General features: G+C 43.4%; 1 protein-coding gene across 2 annotated transcripts in view; it reads left to right on the top strand.

Moving 5' to 3' along the window:
• The window catches only part of EIPR1 (EARP complex and GARP complex interacting protein 1), a 248,516-nt gene that overhangs the window by 211,036 nt on the left and 20,315 nt on the right, over window positions 1-17,165 (top strand). For both annotated transcript variants that reach the window (XM_083178485.1, XM_083178487.1), the window contains one exon: window positions 14,059-14,195. In XM_083178485.1, the coding sequence (XP_083034611.1) occupies window positions 14,059-14,195 (137 nt within the window). The remainder of the gene's footprint in view (window positions 1-14,058; window positions 14,196-17,165) is intronic.

Below are 17,165 nucleotides of genomic sequence, written 5' to 3'. Positions count from 1 at the left end.
GGTACCCATCTGAGATATTAGAATAAAATGGTGACTATTACACAATGAAGGGATGAGTTTGTAACTCTTTAAACGGTATTCATACTGGACTGAGACCAGAAGCAGATGTTACAATACGTCATTTAGCAGTTCTATTATGGCACGGGGGAAGGTGAGCAGTCCTATTATGGAATGGTGGAGAAGGTAAGCAGTCCTATTATGGAATGGGGAGAAGGTAAGCAGTCCTACTATGGAATGGGGGGAGATAAGCAGTCCTATTATGGAATGGGGGGAGGTAAACAGTCCTATTATGTAACGGGGGGGGGGGGGGGGTAAGCAGTCCTATTATGGAATGGTGGAGAAGATAAGCAGTCAGGTTGTGGAATGGGGGAGGTAAGCAGTCCTATTATGGAATGGGGAGAAGGTAAGCAGTCCTACTATGAAATGGGGGGAGGTAAGCAGTCCTATTATGGAATGGGGGGGGAGGTAAGCAGTCCTATTATGGAACGGGGGGGAAGGTAAGCAGTCCTATTATGGAACTGGGAGAAGGTAAGCAGTCCTATTATGGAATGGGGGGAGGTAAGCAGTCCTATTATGGAATGGGGGGGAGGTAAGCAGTCCTATTATGGAATGGGGGGGAGGTAAGCAGTCCTATTATGGAACGGGGAGTAGGTAAGCAGTCCTATTATGAAACGGGAGAATGTAAGCCGTCCTACTATGGTACGGGGGAGGTAAACAGTCCAATTATAGAATGGTGGAGAAGGTAAGCAGCCCTACTATGGAATGGGGGGAGGTAAGCAGTCCTATTATGGAAAGGGGAGAAGGTAAGCAGTCCTACTATGGAATGGGGGGAGGTAAGCAGTCCTATTATATAATGGTAGAGAAGGTAAGCAGTCCTACTCTGGAATGGGTGGAGGTAAGCAGTCCTACTATGGAATGGGGGGAGGTAAGCAGTCCTACTATGCAATCGGAGGGACGTAAATAGTCCTATTATGGAACAGAGGAAAAGGTAAGCAGTGCTATTATGGAAAGGGGAGAAGGTAAGCAGTCCTACTATGGAACCAGAGTGACGTAAGCAGTCTTATTATGGAACAGGGAGAAGGTAAGCAGCCCTATTATGAAATGTTTATTCCTAGCTGACACCATGTTTATTGAAGCTTTACTCTAGTGCAGTGGCTGACCAAATATGGTCTTCTAGGTACTCCAACATTCCAGGTTTTAAGGATATTTGTGCTCAACCACAGGTGACTTAATTAATACTTAAGTCTATTTGATTATGTCATTTGAGCAGAAGTATGAATATTATTAACACATGGTCTGTTATGGCGCCCAAGCCATGCTCTAGGGGTTTGCTTTTGCAATGCAGGTTTTGGATGTTCTAGAAGATGGCGACAGCAGGTGTACCCCCGTGGTTGTAAGGTTTTAGAAAGAAGCACTCAATATACAATGACAAAATGCTAGATTTACATCTCCTTTAATGGATAGCTTACATTTTACAGTTGGCTTTTTTTTTGTACATCATTTGGACATCGCTAAATTTGTTCTCTTTAATTAAGGTTTTTAGGAAGAGGGGCGGGTGAGAGCTTCCAATAGATGGAGGATAGCTGGTTAGACTTTGAGTTGGCTAGGACTTGCAGAAGTGAATAATATATATACAAAGTCAGAGGATTTTCAAACATCCACATCCAACCTTTGAAATGACCTTGGGGAACGTTTTCAATCCAAAACAGCACGAAGCCAAATGTAAGCTTGTAGGTTTCCTAAAATAAATGAGTTTGTTTGTCTAAAAAAAAAAAAATGTAATGACAGCATCCAGTGAATTGGACACGAGTTAACAACCCAAGGACAAGACATTTAGAAATCTGTTTGGAAGTGTTTAAGCAACTCAGAGGTAGCTGGATCAACATTTACATTTGAATTACGGTTTCACATTTTATATCAACTGCATCTATATAATTATCATGGTTAATATTTTTCCACGTTACTGTCGTGATAAATGTAATCCTTAAAGAACACAATAAACATTTTTATTTTAGCCCTATATTTGTGAAAGTTTACAGCATGAACATGTGATACAGTATATTACTCTAGGGGTTATCCAATTAGCCCTCCGATTCTGGCAGTTATCGGAGATTATGCTTTGCGTGCCTGAGGCATGCAAAGCATAATCTGCGATAACTGCCTCGTTTTTTTTTTCACGATAACACATGAGTCTGGATATTTATCCCGTATACCAAGTGTTATTACCCCAAAACAATACATTCTTCAGCCAATACAGTCAGGCTATAATTGGATATCCGAAAATGATCATCGGTCAAAATTCAGCCGTTTTTATCAGCTGAAAATTTTTCGTATTTATTTGGATACCCCCTTTTATATGTTTTTTTGTTTGTATCTTTAAGTTTTCAAACACAGGAAAATTAAAATGGTTCAACATAGTAAGGGCTTGGTATGAATACAGGCATAGATATAAGGGAGCAATGGGAATTACTATGTTAGTCATAAAGTTGGTATCTATGATGAGAGATCAACTCTGGTACCCTAATAAAGATGTTTAAGATCTATTCATGAAAACACACCAATTAATGTGATGATATTACCATTTATTACATTCTTGTTCTCCTTAAATAGTACTTCTTTCCTTTCCACAGTACACTTTGTGTTCTAATTTAAAATTCATAGCAGTAAAAAAAAATTCTATAAGGACTTACTAGCAAAGGACTTACTTGGATTTACTAGCAAATAGGCAGCCATTTTGTCCCTTACAATAGTGTACTGTGTTATTTTTTTATGAATAGAGCGGTAGATGTATGAAGCAGTTATAAGGGAGGAGAAGTGATAACGTGCCTGGTACTTTATCACCGGCCAATCAGCTCCTGACTGTTAAGTTACAGGCTTGGTTTAAAAAGGGACAGCCAGGAGCTGATTGGCTGGTGATAAAGTACCAGGCACTTCTTCCTTATTACAGCTTCATTCATCTACCCCAGAGATACAGGATTACGACGGTAAATTACCTTGAAATGCCATTCATTGTACGGGGCAGGCTGTTGTAGTGATGTTACCGGTAACTAGCAGACATTTTGAGTTTTGAACCAATATAAACGAGAATGCAGCCCACTTATACTCTGGGAACCAGTCATTTATTTCATGAATTTCTGGGATAATTATTTAAGACTGGTAAACTCACGATGTGTATTGCATTTATTTTCTTGGAGTTTCTGGTTTGTGGGAGAAAAAAAAGCAATATCTCACACATCAAATACTGGTGATATTGCTGTTATTACTTACTTGCACAATGCAATGACTATATACCAACTGAGAATCATTTTCTGTTTTGCTTTAGATATACCAGGCTTGATGCTAACCCCCCCCCAAAAAAACGTAAGAGGAAAAAAATTCAGGCTGGGTGTTAGATAATGACTGATGGGATCCCTGTCAGACAAATAGCTGACACAAATTACATACATGTTATATCACGGCTCTGAAATCCGATGTGTTCTACGCTGTGTCTTGTGTTATGTTCCCATCCGCTAACCCATCTCCTCCTGGACACATTTACAACCCAGACGTCTGGTAATGAAGCGGGTGGGCAGTGTCAGAGCAAGCTGCATTTAATTAAGGCACAATGAATGCACTGCAAGCTAAATCCATTTAAACTAATGTCACATTATGTCAATTTACTTGATGAGGCATAGCAATCCTTCTTCATAATGGCAGGTTGCAATGCTGCTCTGTATTATTAATGATAGACTGCAGAGTGTATCATACGGAGGAAAGGTTCTGGCTGGCAGTGTACGGTCAAGGGGGAAGAGTCCGGATGTGGGTATAGGCCGTGCATCGTTTGGAAGGAAGGACAATTTAGATTGCTCAAGAACGGTTTATTCTTGTGAAAGCATTACCCAAAGGGCTATTTCACACTATCCTGCTCAGCCCCGACGACAAAACGCCGGGCGGTTAAAAGCCGTACCGGACTGTACGTATCCTGCTCTGCCGCCGGGTAACAGCCGGATGTATCCACTGTGTTAGGGGTTGTGGTGCTGCTGCTGCCCGTGATGCTGCTCTGTCGCAGTGGGCATCTGGGGCGGCTCCGGAGCTCTAGTGAACAGGCCACAGCTGCTCTTTACCTCAGGCGCGAGTTATCTGCTTTTCTTGCCTGTTTATGACATTCCCTGCATTGGTCCTGTTACCTTGCTGAAACCTACAGTCTAACCGGCCCCTTGCCTGAAGCCTGTCACTTTGCTTTTCTGAAGGTTGCCAGTCTTGCTAAAGCTAAGTGGGAATTAGTTCCTTACACCTTGTTACTTATTATTACACCCTGTGCATTGTTGCACTCAGCATCCTGGTTATTATTACACCCTGTGCATTGTTGCATCAGCATTCTGGTTATTATTACACCCTGTGCATTGTTGCATCAGCATTCTGGTTATTATTACACCCTGTGCATAGTTGCATTCAGCATCCTGGTTATTATTACACCCTGTGCATAGTTGCATTCAGCATCCTGGTTATTATTACACCCTGTGCATTGTTGCATTTAGCATCCTGGTTATTATTACACCCTGTGCATTGTTGCATTCAGCATTCTGGTTATTATTACACCCTGTGCATTTTTGCATCAGCATCCTGGTTATTATTACACCCTGTGCATTGTTGCATCAGCATCCTGGTTATTATTATACCCTGTGCATTGTTGCATCAGCATCCTGGTTATTATTACACCCTGTGCATTGTTGCATTCAGCATCCTGGCAAGCAGAACTGTGTTTCCGGATCCTCTAACCATAACGCACTGAAAAGGACGTCTGCTGTGCCATGGCCAACCCGTCCTACCATGACAGTGTTTCACGTGGGCAGAAGCCTGCCCCCAGAATTAATGTGAAATGCATGGCATAAATAGATGTTGGTATATTTTATATATTTTTTCTTTATTTTATTTTCTATTTCATTGGATGTATTTTCATTCAGCACACCATTAAATCCAGCTGAAAACCGGTTAATGGGAAAGACACAATAGCCCAAACAGGACCAGTGGGTTACCTGCCGGATGGGATTTGTGTCCATGACTCAGTGTGCCTTGTGCTTTTCTCAAGTCCTGCCGTCTATTTTTTGGGGAGGGTTTTTCTTTAACCCTCCACCTACTTTGCAGATATAAGCATTATTATGCACCAGTATATTCTGCAGCCCTCTACAATCAGAGTGATACCGTATAATAGCATATACGGAGACTGCAGTTTAATGAGCCCTGCTGGCTGGGTTTCCAGACTCAAGTACAGTAATACATGAATATATGCAATTCCCAGTTCTCAATCTACAATTTATTTACAATTTAAAATACAATTTTGCTTTGTTTAAAACTTTTATAAAAATGCCCTCTGCTTTCTTTTTCCCTACTTTGCAGGGATGGAATCAAGCTTAAAAAAAGTTTTTGCTTAGAAAGTTTAAAAACTCCCCTGTATTTCAACCTGACTAAATAAACAGTACAGTTGCTGTAGTTGACTTGCTGCAATTGACAAGTCTGTGGAGAGGGAGAGTAGGGATGGCCGTCGATCATCGATAATTCCAAATCATCAATGGTTTATGCCCGATGTCAATTACTTTTGCCATCGATAGTGGAGAACCAAATGGTTTTCCTCCATCGATGGCACAGCAAAACCGATGTTTTGCTTTTTTTTTTTTTATCAAAGTGCTGGGACAATCCCCTTCACCCCTACCCCATAGATACACAGTAAACTGATGGACTGTCTGCTTCTTTTAAAATGAAAATATATGTTTGACTGTGAAGGTAGAGTTTATTTTCAGTGCAGTCAGTGTATATAATAGAAGCTGCTGGTACAGTGGCGGAACTTGTGAATGGTGAGGACAGGTGCAAAAATATAATGCGAGCTCCCCAACCTCCATCCTAACCCAAGTTCACAATATGCAACATGGCAGTGGGTGAGAGGGAGAGGCAGGGGAGGCACAGTGTGAAAGGGGCAGCAGTGGGCCCCCTAGTCCACAGAGGCCCCGATGCACTGCACCCAGTGCACCAATGGTAGTTCTGCCTCTGTGCCATTACGTATTAAGGTGTGTCCACACAGCAGATCCTGCCGTGAGATGCGAGTCCCGATGCGATCAGATCGCATCGGGACTCGCATCTCACGGCATGCTAGAGGGGCACAATTTACACTATATAGTGCAGATCTGCACTATATAGTCTTGCCTGCCCTCTCTATCTGGCTGCCGATTTGCGCTCACACAGGAGCGCGCATCAGCAGCGCATCGGGCTCGCAAGCCCTAAAAAAAGCATGTGATTTGGCTTCCGATGTTCCCTATATCGGGAACATCGGAAGCCAGATCTTACCGTCTGTACACACTATTAGAATGTTTTCTATCCGTTCTCTAATAAATGGGTTTTTAATTCCAGTCGTCAAATACCCTAAAAAGATCATGTTTTCTGGTTGAACTCATCTATGAAAGAAATCCAAAAAACATATTAGGAGTTCTTGAGGTTTGGATACCACAGTCTGTCAATTAACTAGTAATAAACTAAAGGTGCATACACACTGCCCATTATATCGGACATTTAATTGTACACCCTATATACAATATATATATACAGTATCCCTGGTCCGTCGGCCAGTGTGTACCAGTGATATATCTGTGTAACAGCCAATGGACAATATAGCTAAAGATATATCAGTACTTCGTGGTGCGTGTACAAGCTAAATACACACACATCCCCCTACACTTTCTGTACAAGCTGGTGGTGATTCAGAGCGCAACTGTGATGTCAGTCAGGACTAATCAGGCAGCAGGTATGCAGATATGCCTAGTGATAGAGCTGCAGCAGCATGTATGCATATACATCTAGTGCAGGGGTGTCCAAACTTTTTGCGACGAGGGCCAGATTTGGTGAAGTGTAGATGTGTGGGGGCTGACCATTCAGCCTGACATTCTTTGAATCATTTATCACATCAGAATGGTCCCCCACTCTGCCCCCATTCAGTCTATGTCCCCTAGCCTGCCCCTTCACTGTATGTCCCCCAGCCTGCCCCCCTTCTCTTAATGTCCATCAGTGCCTCCATTCATTGTATGTCCCCAAGCCTGATCCTCCTTCACTGTATGACTCCCATTCACTGTATGACCCCCATTCACTATGTACCCAACTCTGCCCCCATTCACTATATGTCCTCCAGCCTCACCCTCCTTCACTGTATGTCCCCCACTCTGCCCCTTCCTTCTCTCCATGTTTCCCAGCCCCTTGTGTGAGCCAGAGGAAGGAGAGGCAAAGCAGGCACTGAAAGGACAGGAGATGCTTGGGCTCCTGCTGCTGCCCTCCTCCGCTCTGCATATTACGGGAGCAAGCTTCCCCCTTGCTGCCCCCCTTCCCCAAACACTGCTGCCACTGTGATTGTGGAGTAGGGTGATATACGATTGCAGCAGCAGGGGTAGGATGCCAAACACATCTGACTGTGGTGGCCGGCATGTCCTCACTGCAGCAGACAGCCAGGTAAAGGTGCGCTCGCCGGGGCCCCACCTTTAGTGTCCTGTGCTGTGCTTCCCACATCCAATGCTCTGCCTGCTTCCAGCTGGAGGCTACGGGCCGCTTGAAATTACAGCATGGGCCGCATTTGGCCCCCGGGCCTGACTTTGGACATGCCTGGTCTAGTGATATAGCTACAGCAGATGGATGCAGATACATCTAGTGATATAGCTAAAGTAGATTGATGCAGATACATCTTGTGATATAGCTACAGCAGATGGATGCAGATACGCCTAGTGATATAGCTACAGCAGATTGATGCAGATTCGTCTTGTGATATAGCTACAGCAGATTGATGCAGATACATCTAGTGATATAGCTACAGCAGATGGATGCAGATACGCCTAGTGATATAGCTACAGCAGATTGATGCAGATACGTCTAGTGATATAGCTACAGCAGATTGATGCAGATACATCTAGTGATCTAACTACAGCAGATTGATGCAGATACGCCTAGTGATATAGCTACAGCAGATTGATGCAGATACATCTTGTGATATAGCTACAGCAGATGGATGCAGATACATCTAGTGATATAGCTACAGTAGATTGATGCAGATACATCTAGTGATATAGCTGCAGGAGTTGATGCAGATACGTCTAGTGATATAGCTACAGCAGATTGATGCAGATACGTCTAGTGATATAGCTACAGCAGATTGATGCAGATACATCTAGTGATCTAACTACAGCAGATTGATGCAGATACGCCTAGTGATATAGCTACAGCAGATTGATGCAGATACATCTTGTGATATAGCTACAGCAGATGGATGCAGATACATCTAGTGATATAGCTACAGTAGATTGATGCAGATACATCTAGTGATATAGCTGCAGGAGTTGATGCAGATACGTCTAGTGATATAGCTACAGCAGATTGATGCAGATACATCTTGTGATATAGCTGCAGTAGATTGATGCAGATATGTCTAGTGATATAGCTACAGCAGATTGATGCAGATACTTCTAGTGATATAGCTACAGCAGATTGATGCAGATACATCTTGTGATATAGCTACAGCAGATTGATGCAGATACATCTTGTTATATAGCTACAGCAGATTGATGCAGATACATCTTGTGATATACTGTAGCTACAGCAGATTGATGCAGATACATCTTGTGATATAGCTACAGCAGATTGATGCAGATACGTCTAGTGATATAGCTACAGCAGATTGATGCAGATACTTCTAGTGATATAGCTACAGCAGATTAATGCAGATACATCTAGTGATATAACTACAGCAGATTGATGCAGATACATCTAGTGATCTAACTACAGCAGATTGATGCAGATACGCCTAGTGATATAGCTACAGCAGATTGATGCAGATACATCTTGTGATATAGCTACAGCAGATGGATGCAGATATACGCCTAGTGATATAGCTACAGCAGATTGATGCAGATACATCTTGTGATATAGCTACAGCAGATTGATGTAGATACATCTTGTTATATAGCTACAGCAGATTGATCCAGATACATCTTGTGATATAGCTACAGCAGATTGATGCAGATACATCTTGTGATATAGCTACAGCAGATTGATGCAGATACATCTTGTGATATAGCTACAGCAGATTGATGCAGATACATCTTGTAATATAGCTACAGCAGATTGATGCAGATACATCTTGTGATATAGCTACAGCAGATTGATGCAGATACATCTTGTGATATAGCTACAGCAGATTGATGCAGATACATCTTGTGATATACTGTAGCTACAGCAGATTGATGCAAATACATCTTGTGATATAGCTACAGCAGATTGATGCAGATACGTCTAGTGATATAGCTACAGCAGATTGATGCAGATACATCTTGTGATATAGCTACAGCAGATGGATGCAGATACGCCTAGTGATATAGCTACAGCAGATTGATGCAGATATATCTTGTGATATAGCTACAGCAGATGGATGCAGATACATCTTGTGATATAGCTACAGCAGATGGATGCAGATACGTCTAGTGATATAGCTACAGCAGATGGATGCAGATACGTCTAGTGATATAGCTACAGCAGATTGATGCAGATACGTCTAGTGATATAGCTACAGCAGATTGATGCAGATATATCTTGTGATATAGCTACAGCAGATGGATGCAGATACATCTTGTGATATAGCTACAGCAGATGGATGCAGATACGTCTAGTGATATAGCTACAGCAGATGGATGCAGATACGTCTAGTGATATGGTACAGCAGATGGATGCAGATACGTCTAGTGATATAGCTACAGCAGATTGATCTGCAGATATTGTATATCTAGGTGTGTGCCTAGCTAGACACATTTCATTAGTGTTCTTATTGGTTTCTACTGAATTGTTTGCTACCGTATGTGGATATTGAATAGATTGCAACATTTATTGGGTACAGGGTAATGACAATTTATTACTGTACTTAATGATGTTGCAAAAATAGTAATTCATGAAACATTATGATGCATCTTGCAACACCAGAGAGAGAGTTCTCTGCACAGACTGTAACAAAGCTCTGTCTACTATGTGAATGCCAAAACCTGCTTATTATCTATAGAGAAGGCCTGCAAATACATCATTTTGGCACATACAGTAACTGTACATCCACCCCAGAGCGTGCTAAAATCAGTTATGACATACCAGTGAGAGCTGATTCTGCCCTGCATTGGTTTGGTGTATTGTTTATGCAAAGTATCAATGTCCACATAGTAGATCAGTGTCTGTGTAGCAGTACTGATCAGTGTCTGTGTAATAGAAATGCTCAGTGTCTGTGTAGTAGTAATTATCAGTGTCTATGTAATAGAAATGATCAGTGTCTGTGCCAGTGTGAATGCATCCTTAATAATGTGCTCTCTCTGGCCTTACCGCATTCTGCAAGTAGCTAAACTGCCATCAGTTATGCAGTCCCCTGTTTATTGTCAATGGGAAAATGCAGAAGTGGGTGTAATGTTATTTACAGCTTGATAAAATAAAGAAATACCCTATTGAAAATTTTCCCCATTGTACTTGTGTTCTCCTTATGCTGCACACCAACATGTTTACACCTCCTCTGTACACTCAGGACAAAGTTTCACTACCCATGATAAGTGAGTTATATCAAGACAGCAGGGCAATACTGTGTAGCCCAGTGGTTCCCAAACTGGGTGCCTAGGCACAGTGAGGCATCTCGGAACACTTGCAGGGGTGCCTTGGATTTGTGGTCCACGACCAAATGATATCAGTTATGGGCAATGCAATACAGAAAACTAGTCCTATTGACTGCTATTCATAAAATATGTGCGCAAACAGAAGCAAATCCTGTCCCACACCACCTAGTTGAATCTACGGAAGACCTACAAGGGGTGATTGATAAGTTTCTGTGTTTGAAGACAGATGGCGCCACTGACGTCAAACCTGTACATTATCGTTTAGTGTCATCTGTCAAACAACGACTGTCAGAATTTCAGATCATTTCATTGTGTTCTTTTGATTTGGTAGCCGGTGGAAGTGAGCAAGTTTGAGCTTTTTCTAACTATGGAGTGCAGTAGTGATCGGTGATTAGATTCTTGTTTTGGGATGGGAAGAGGTGTGAGGAAATCAAAGATCAGTTGGAAACAGCTTATGGGGACTTTTCACCTTCGATGACAACCATCAAATATTGGTTCAATGAATTCAAGCATGGTCATACATCCGTCCTCGATGAAGAGCATCCAGGTCTCCCAATTGAGGTGACTATGGATGAAATGGTCAACAAAATCCGTGGTACTTGTGTATTTTGGCGGCGCCCGTCGTGGGCATCGTGTGCCTTAACTTTAAGGCACAGGACGCGACGCGATGGACGCGATTTCTCCATAGGCTTCAATGTTAAAATATTTTTAACATTGAACCCGATGGAGAAATCGGGTCCATCGCGTCGCGTCGTGTGCCTTAAAGTTAAGGCACACGACGCGACCGACGCGACCGACACGATTTCTCCATAGGCTTCAATGTTAAAATATTTTTAACATTGAAATACTGACGGTCGCGTCGGACTTGTGCCATTATAATGGCACAAGATCAAATGTAGTTGATAAAGTCCATCTAACATAGAAAACAATGGGAAATGGGCCAATATGGTCCATTTCTCATTGTATATGGTCCCGTCATGTCCAAATAAAAATGCCCCCCATTGTTAGCGACACCCCAGTACTGACGCCAACCCGAAGCGTGGCGAGCGCAGCGAGCCCGCGAGGGGCGGCGGTACGCGTCCTACGACCTTTTCATACCCCTACTATCCACGTCGGCGTGGAGTTGAGAATAGAATAGTGTGGCGAGCGCAGCGAGCCCCGCGAGGGGACGCGGATACCTTCACAGGTAAACGCGTCCCTTCGCGGGCTTCACAGGTGTCCGCGTCGCCATGGACACCTGTGAAGCCCGCGAGGGGACGCGTATAGCTGTGAAGGTATCCGCGTCCCCTCGCGGGGCTCGCTGCGCTCGCCACGCTTCGGGCTCGGTGGCTCGCTGCGCTCGCCACACTATTCTATTCTCAACTCCACGCCGACGTGGATAGTAGGGGTATGAAAAGGTCGGAGGACGCGCACCGCCGCCCCTCGTGGGCTCGCTGCGCTCGCCACGCTTCGGGTTGACGTCAATACTGGGGTGCCGCTCACAATGGGGGGTCAGTTATATTTGGACATGACGGGGACATATACAATGAAAAATGGGCCATATTGGCCCATTTCCCATTTTATTACATGTAAAATGGACTTTATCAAGTCCATCTTATCTTGTGCCATTATAATGGCACAAGACCGACGCGACCGACACGATTTCAATGTTAAAATATTTTAACATTGAAGCCTATGGAGAAATCGGGTCCATCGCGTCGGTCGCGTCGTGTGCCATGTTAATGCACACGACGCGACGCGATGGACCCGATTTTTCACACACGATGGACGCGATCCTCATCGTGGGCGCCGCCAAAATACACAAGTACCAAATCCGTGATATCGTATTGGGAGACCGTCGAGTGAAGATCAGAGATTGTTATGATCATAGGCATCTCATTTAAATGTGTGCAAAATATCCAACATGAACACTTGGGCAGGACAAAGCTATCGGCAAGATGGGTGACACGTTTGCTCACAGCGGAGAACAAGTGAAATCGAATGACAACTTCAAATCAGTGTTTGGACCTATTTAAGAGCAATCTGAAGGAGTTTCTGCGCCATTACGTGAATGTTGATGAAACATGGATCCACCACTAAACGCAAACAATGAAGGAACAGTCAGAACATTGGAAAAGGGAAGAACGATTACAGGGCATTGTTATGCTGAACTATTGGGCAGATTTGACAACGCAATGAAGACCCCTACTTGGCAAAGTGCTGTTCCACCACTACAATGCGCTGGCACACTTGTCTCACGTCAGTGGAATTAGGCCACAAATGGCTGACTCATCCACCGTATTCTCCAGATGTAGACCCTGCGACTTTTTCCAAACATGAAAAAATGGCTGGGCGGAAAGAAAACGAAGAGTTCATCGCCAAAACTGAAGCCTATTTAGCAGAGTTCGAGAAATCCTTTATTTTTTTGAGGGCTCGAAAAAGTTGGAATATCTTTCGGCCAAGTGTATAGAGCTAAAAGAGCACTATATTGAAAAATAAATCAAAACTCCCCCCCAATTTTTTTTTTTTACGTTTTTTTCACCTAACACGGGTACGAACACAATTTATTTATTGCCAATTCTCACCTCTGCAGAATCTGTTCACCTTGTAAGAAATAGAGCTCTCAATTTTCATGCTAGAATACCTAATCTTATGGTCTACCTCAGGCATGTCCAACGTTGGCCCTCCAGATGTTGTGAAACTACACATCCCAGCATGGTATGTGTAGTTTCACAACATCTGGAGGGCCAACGTTGGACATGCCTGCTCTACCTTGTAACTGTGCAATCTGCTACCCTGCCTTCTTTCTTTCTTACTTCCTTCCTTATATCTCTATATTCTTTCTTTCTCTCAACCCCCCCCCCCCCCCCGCCCCACAATAAACAGTAGTTCAAAAGTTTGTTGAAGCCAATCATGGTTTGAATACCTTACTTTTTCTCTCCGACTACAGGTGAGTTACCTGTATATCAAAGTCTACTTGCTCTAAATTTATTTTTGGGGATTTGTTTTTTAAGTTGATTTTATTTTGTTTATAGTAAAATATATTTCAAGATCTGATATGCAGTTACCGGTACATTTCATCATTTCCTGAATTATCCCTATTTAATGTGACCTCACAGCTGGGTCCCAGCTGGCATAAGGAAGGCCCGAGTGGCACTGCATTGACCCTAAGCGCACATGGCAAGCAAACTGAGCAGGCAGCACGTATAAAATTATAATAACTGAATCATGGGTTTTAGTGCACTTTTATCCTTTATGTAAATTCAGGGAATACTCAAAGTATAAATCTGCACTTAAATCAATTATTCAGTAACGCTTTAAAATATGGAGTGGCGCTGATCATTTTTCTAGGAATTAATTATTGAACTATTCACTTTGTTTTCTTTCATTCCAACCCATTTACATGGTGACACGCTTTTTTTTGTTTCATGGACAGCTCTCGAGTTCCGTGGCATTGGAAGGCAAAGGACAGCTGAAATTTACCTCTGGACGCTGGAGCCCTCATCACAACTGTACACAGGTTGCAACGGCCAATGACACAGCTATCCGCGGCTGGGACATAAGAAGCATGAGGTAATAAATTAGCGCTGTTCCCGTCATAAGTAATCAGGGCATAAACTTGTCAGCCGGGGACCTCAGAGTCTGAATTTAAAATGATTGCTGTCAAATCTGGCTTTCGCTTTGTGATTAGATTTCTGTAATCCTCCTGCGCCTCAAGCAACATTATTTCATTTAAGACTAAAGGAAATAAAACCGTTTACGTATGAAAAAAAAAAAAAAACAGCTTTCTCTCCGCTGTTTAAATTATGTTTTACACGTTACGGATACAGAGATTTGAGCACAAGGTGCTGGAGGATGTAATTTGTCTCCCATCCCTGTTCCGTACCTATTTCCTCTGGCTTATTCTGTTCATAGCGTTTATAATGTTATCACAATAGATCATATTTGCATACTTTATGGTCCAAATATGCCCAAGTTGAAGAATACAGGTAGGCAGGGGGCCAAGAGGAGCAACTATGAAACGCGTCAAGTACCCATCTACTTCACTGTTGGAGATTTGGGTGGACTGCTCCCATGGGGGAGAGGCAAAGTATAAAATAGGTAACTATTTAAGAATGTTTTATATATATACATTTTATATTCCACACCAGCATAAAACTTTAACACAGTACTGTGTATAGGGTCTAATTCATGTTGGATCGCATATGCGTCCTCCGGTTGCACCGCAGAACATTGAATTCCTCTGTCTGATTGACAGGAAGTAGCGTTGGCCGGGAGGGGCGGGGCCAGTTAGCTCTTCTGTAAACCGGGCTGTGACAGTGACCATGACGGATGGTCGCAATGTTCCTCTAAACTGCGGTCACAAATGCAGCCATAGGGTGGCATGCACCTCTTCCTGCATTTGCATTGCTTAAGGATCGTACATGACTCTAGTACAGGCCTGGGCAATTGCGGCCCTCCAGATGTTAAGGAACTACACATCCCAGCATGCCTTGCTTCAGTTTCAGCATGGCCACATAGCAAAACTAATGCAAAGCATCCTGGGATGTGTAGTTCCTTAACATCTGGAGGGCCGCAATTGCCCAGCCCTGCTCTAGTATGTAAGTGACCAAAATATTATGTACCATTTTCCGAGTACACTGTCTGATTTTTTTTTTAACTATGCTATTGTATACAGAAGGCACCAAAGTTCATTGCTGTGTTACCTTAGATGGAAGATGAAACACCTCATCTGCATGCTAAGAAAACCAAGATTGGATGAAACAAGCTGCATGAATCAGGGCATGATCATCTTGGTACCAGATTAAGACCTCGGGAGGCCTAGGGCCCCCAAGAGAGGTGGACACTCCCTCTCCTGCTAGAAACCCAGCAAACCTCACCACCGCATTGCTCCTCCTCCCTCCCCCCAACCTCTGAGCACATGCAGCCATGATAAAGATTATACAGTATGATGTATCAAAGTGTGGTTGGTGAGGCAAATTGCAGCCTTTCATTACAGAGGAGTACTGCAGTGTTGGTTCCTGGTGTGCTAATGGGGCAGAATGCAGCAGGGTGAGTCTCAGTCCGCTGTCAGGTGAAAAGTGATAGAGGCCCCCACACGAATGAGGAGATGGAAGAACCCACAACGGTTATGGAAGCAGCGCCTTTATCGGACACAACCATAAACAGGATCCATCGTAGGAGAGTGACCTGCTCTGCAGTGGGAGAGAGAGGAGGGGGGTCTGCGGAAGCGATTCCATGCCAGCAGTGGTGTGCAGTCCAGCATGCAACAGTGTGGTACCTTCCTCATCCCTCCTCTCGGGCAACATGATTCAACTCTGTAATCTTCAGCCTCTACTCTGCTGCTGCTGGCGGGGGAGGCTGGGGAAAGTTGACAGCAGCAATTGAGTGGGGGCAGACCAGCTCATGCCAGGGGGTCCTTCAAGACAGGGGGGCCCAAGGCTGATCACCCCCTGGGGCTCTGCCCGCCGGAAACAATGCCGAACCATAGGATGTTTCTGGTTGGTCAAGATTTGTAGATAGCATTTGTCGGTGACTGAACTTCATGGTGATAAAGGGGCCAGCAGAATACCATGATTTGGCTGCCAAAATCATCATTGACCCTCCACCATGCTTCACTCTTGGCAACACTTTTGGTTTCCTGATCGTACGCTTGGCTGATTTCTTCATGCGTAGACTCGACCTGTGGTAAGAAACAAAGTAAAGGACAATTCATCCAACCAAAAACATTTTATTTTCCCAAGCGGCTTCAGAGATAATAGGATATCCCCAATAGTTGTGCAATCAGTCATAGAAATACCTAGTTATGCGCCTGTGGAGGGCTGCTTAGCAGAGCAGCAGTAAGTAGATGCTTGCTGTGTACACACGTACAGCATCTATACACTGGGATAGAGGGACAGGGATTAGGGTCAGGGATGGGTGCACTCTGACCCTCTTCCCAGCCTACACAAATTAGGAGTTATGCATCTGCAAAAGGTAAAACTGTTATTGCACCAACACAATTAAGCATACCACCGGAAGCTGTATGGATGGCTTCCTACTGACTAGTATCAATCAGGCTTACAACATATATATTAACGTAGAGACACAACGAGGGCCACTTAGGATAATGTAAAAGTGTATAGTAAAATACCTGACGCACACACATTATATAATGGCAGTTTTCTTGTGATACATTAAAGAAGTTGAAGAGATTACAAACTAGATTCTATATCTTTGATTAGTTATCGGGATTTTTGGTTGCAGCCTCATTTTGCTTTGATCTTTCTCCAGTTCTGTCTAATAGTTTTAGTCTCGTCCATGCCTTTGCCCTAACAGATGCTTTAATCTCTGTAAATGATGATTTTGTTTGCACGCAGCCATAAGACAACACTCTAAGTCTGGTTAATAAGGGAGTTCTTTTTTTTTTTTCAGTCTGGTTGTGATTTTGATCAGCGCTGGAGTGATGTTATACACATCAGTTGCTATAGCGACCTAGGTCTGTGCAAGCTTTTTTAAGACACCGATTATCCCCTTTGCACACAGTAATTTATCACTAAAGTG

Source organism: Crinia signifera, chromosome 3 (genome assembly GCF_055691185.1).
Source record: "Crinia signifera chromosome 3, ASM5569118v1, whole genome shotgun sequence".
NCBI lineage: Eukaryota > Metazoa > Chordata > Amphibia > Anura > Myobatrachidae > Crinia > Crinia signifera.
The sequence above is the reverse complement of the archived record's forward strand: the minus strand, read 5'-3'. Positions and strand labels throughout refer to the sequence as shown.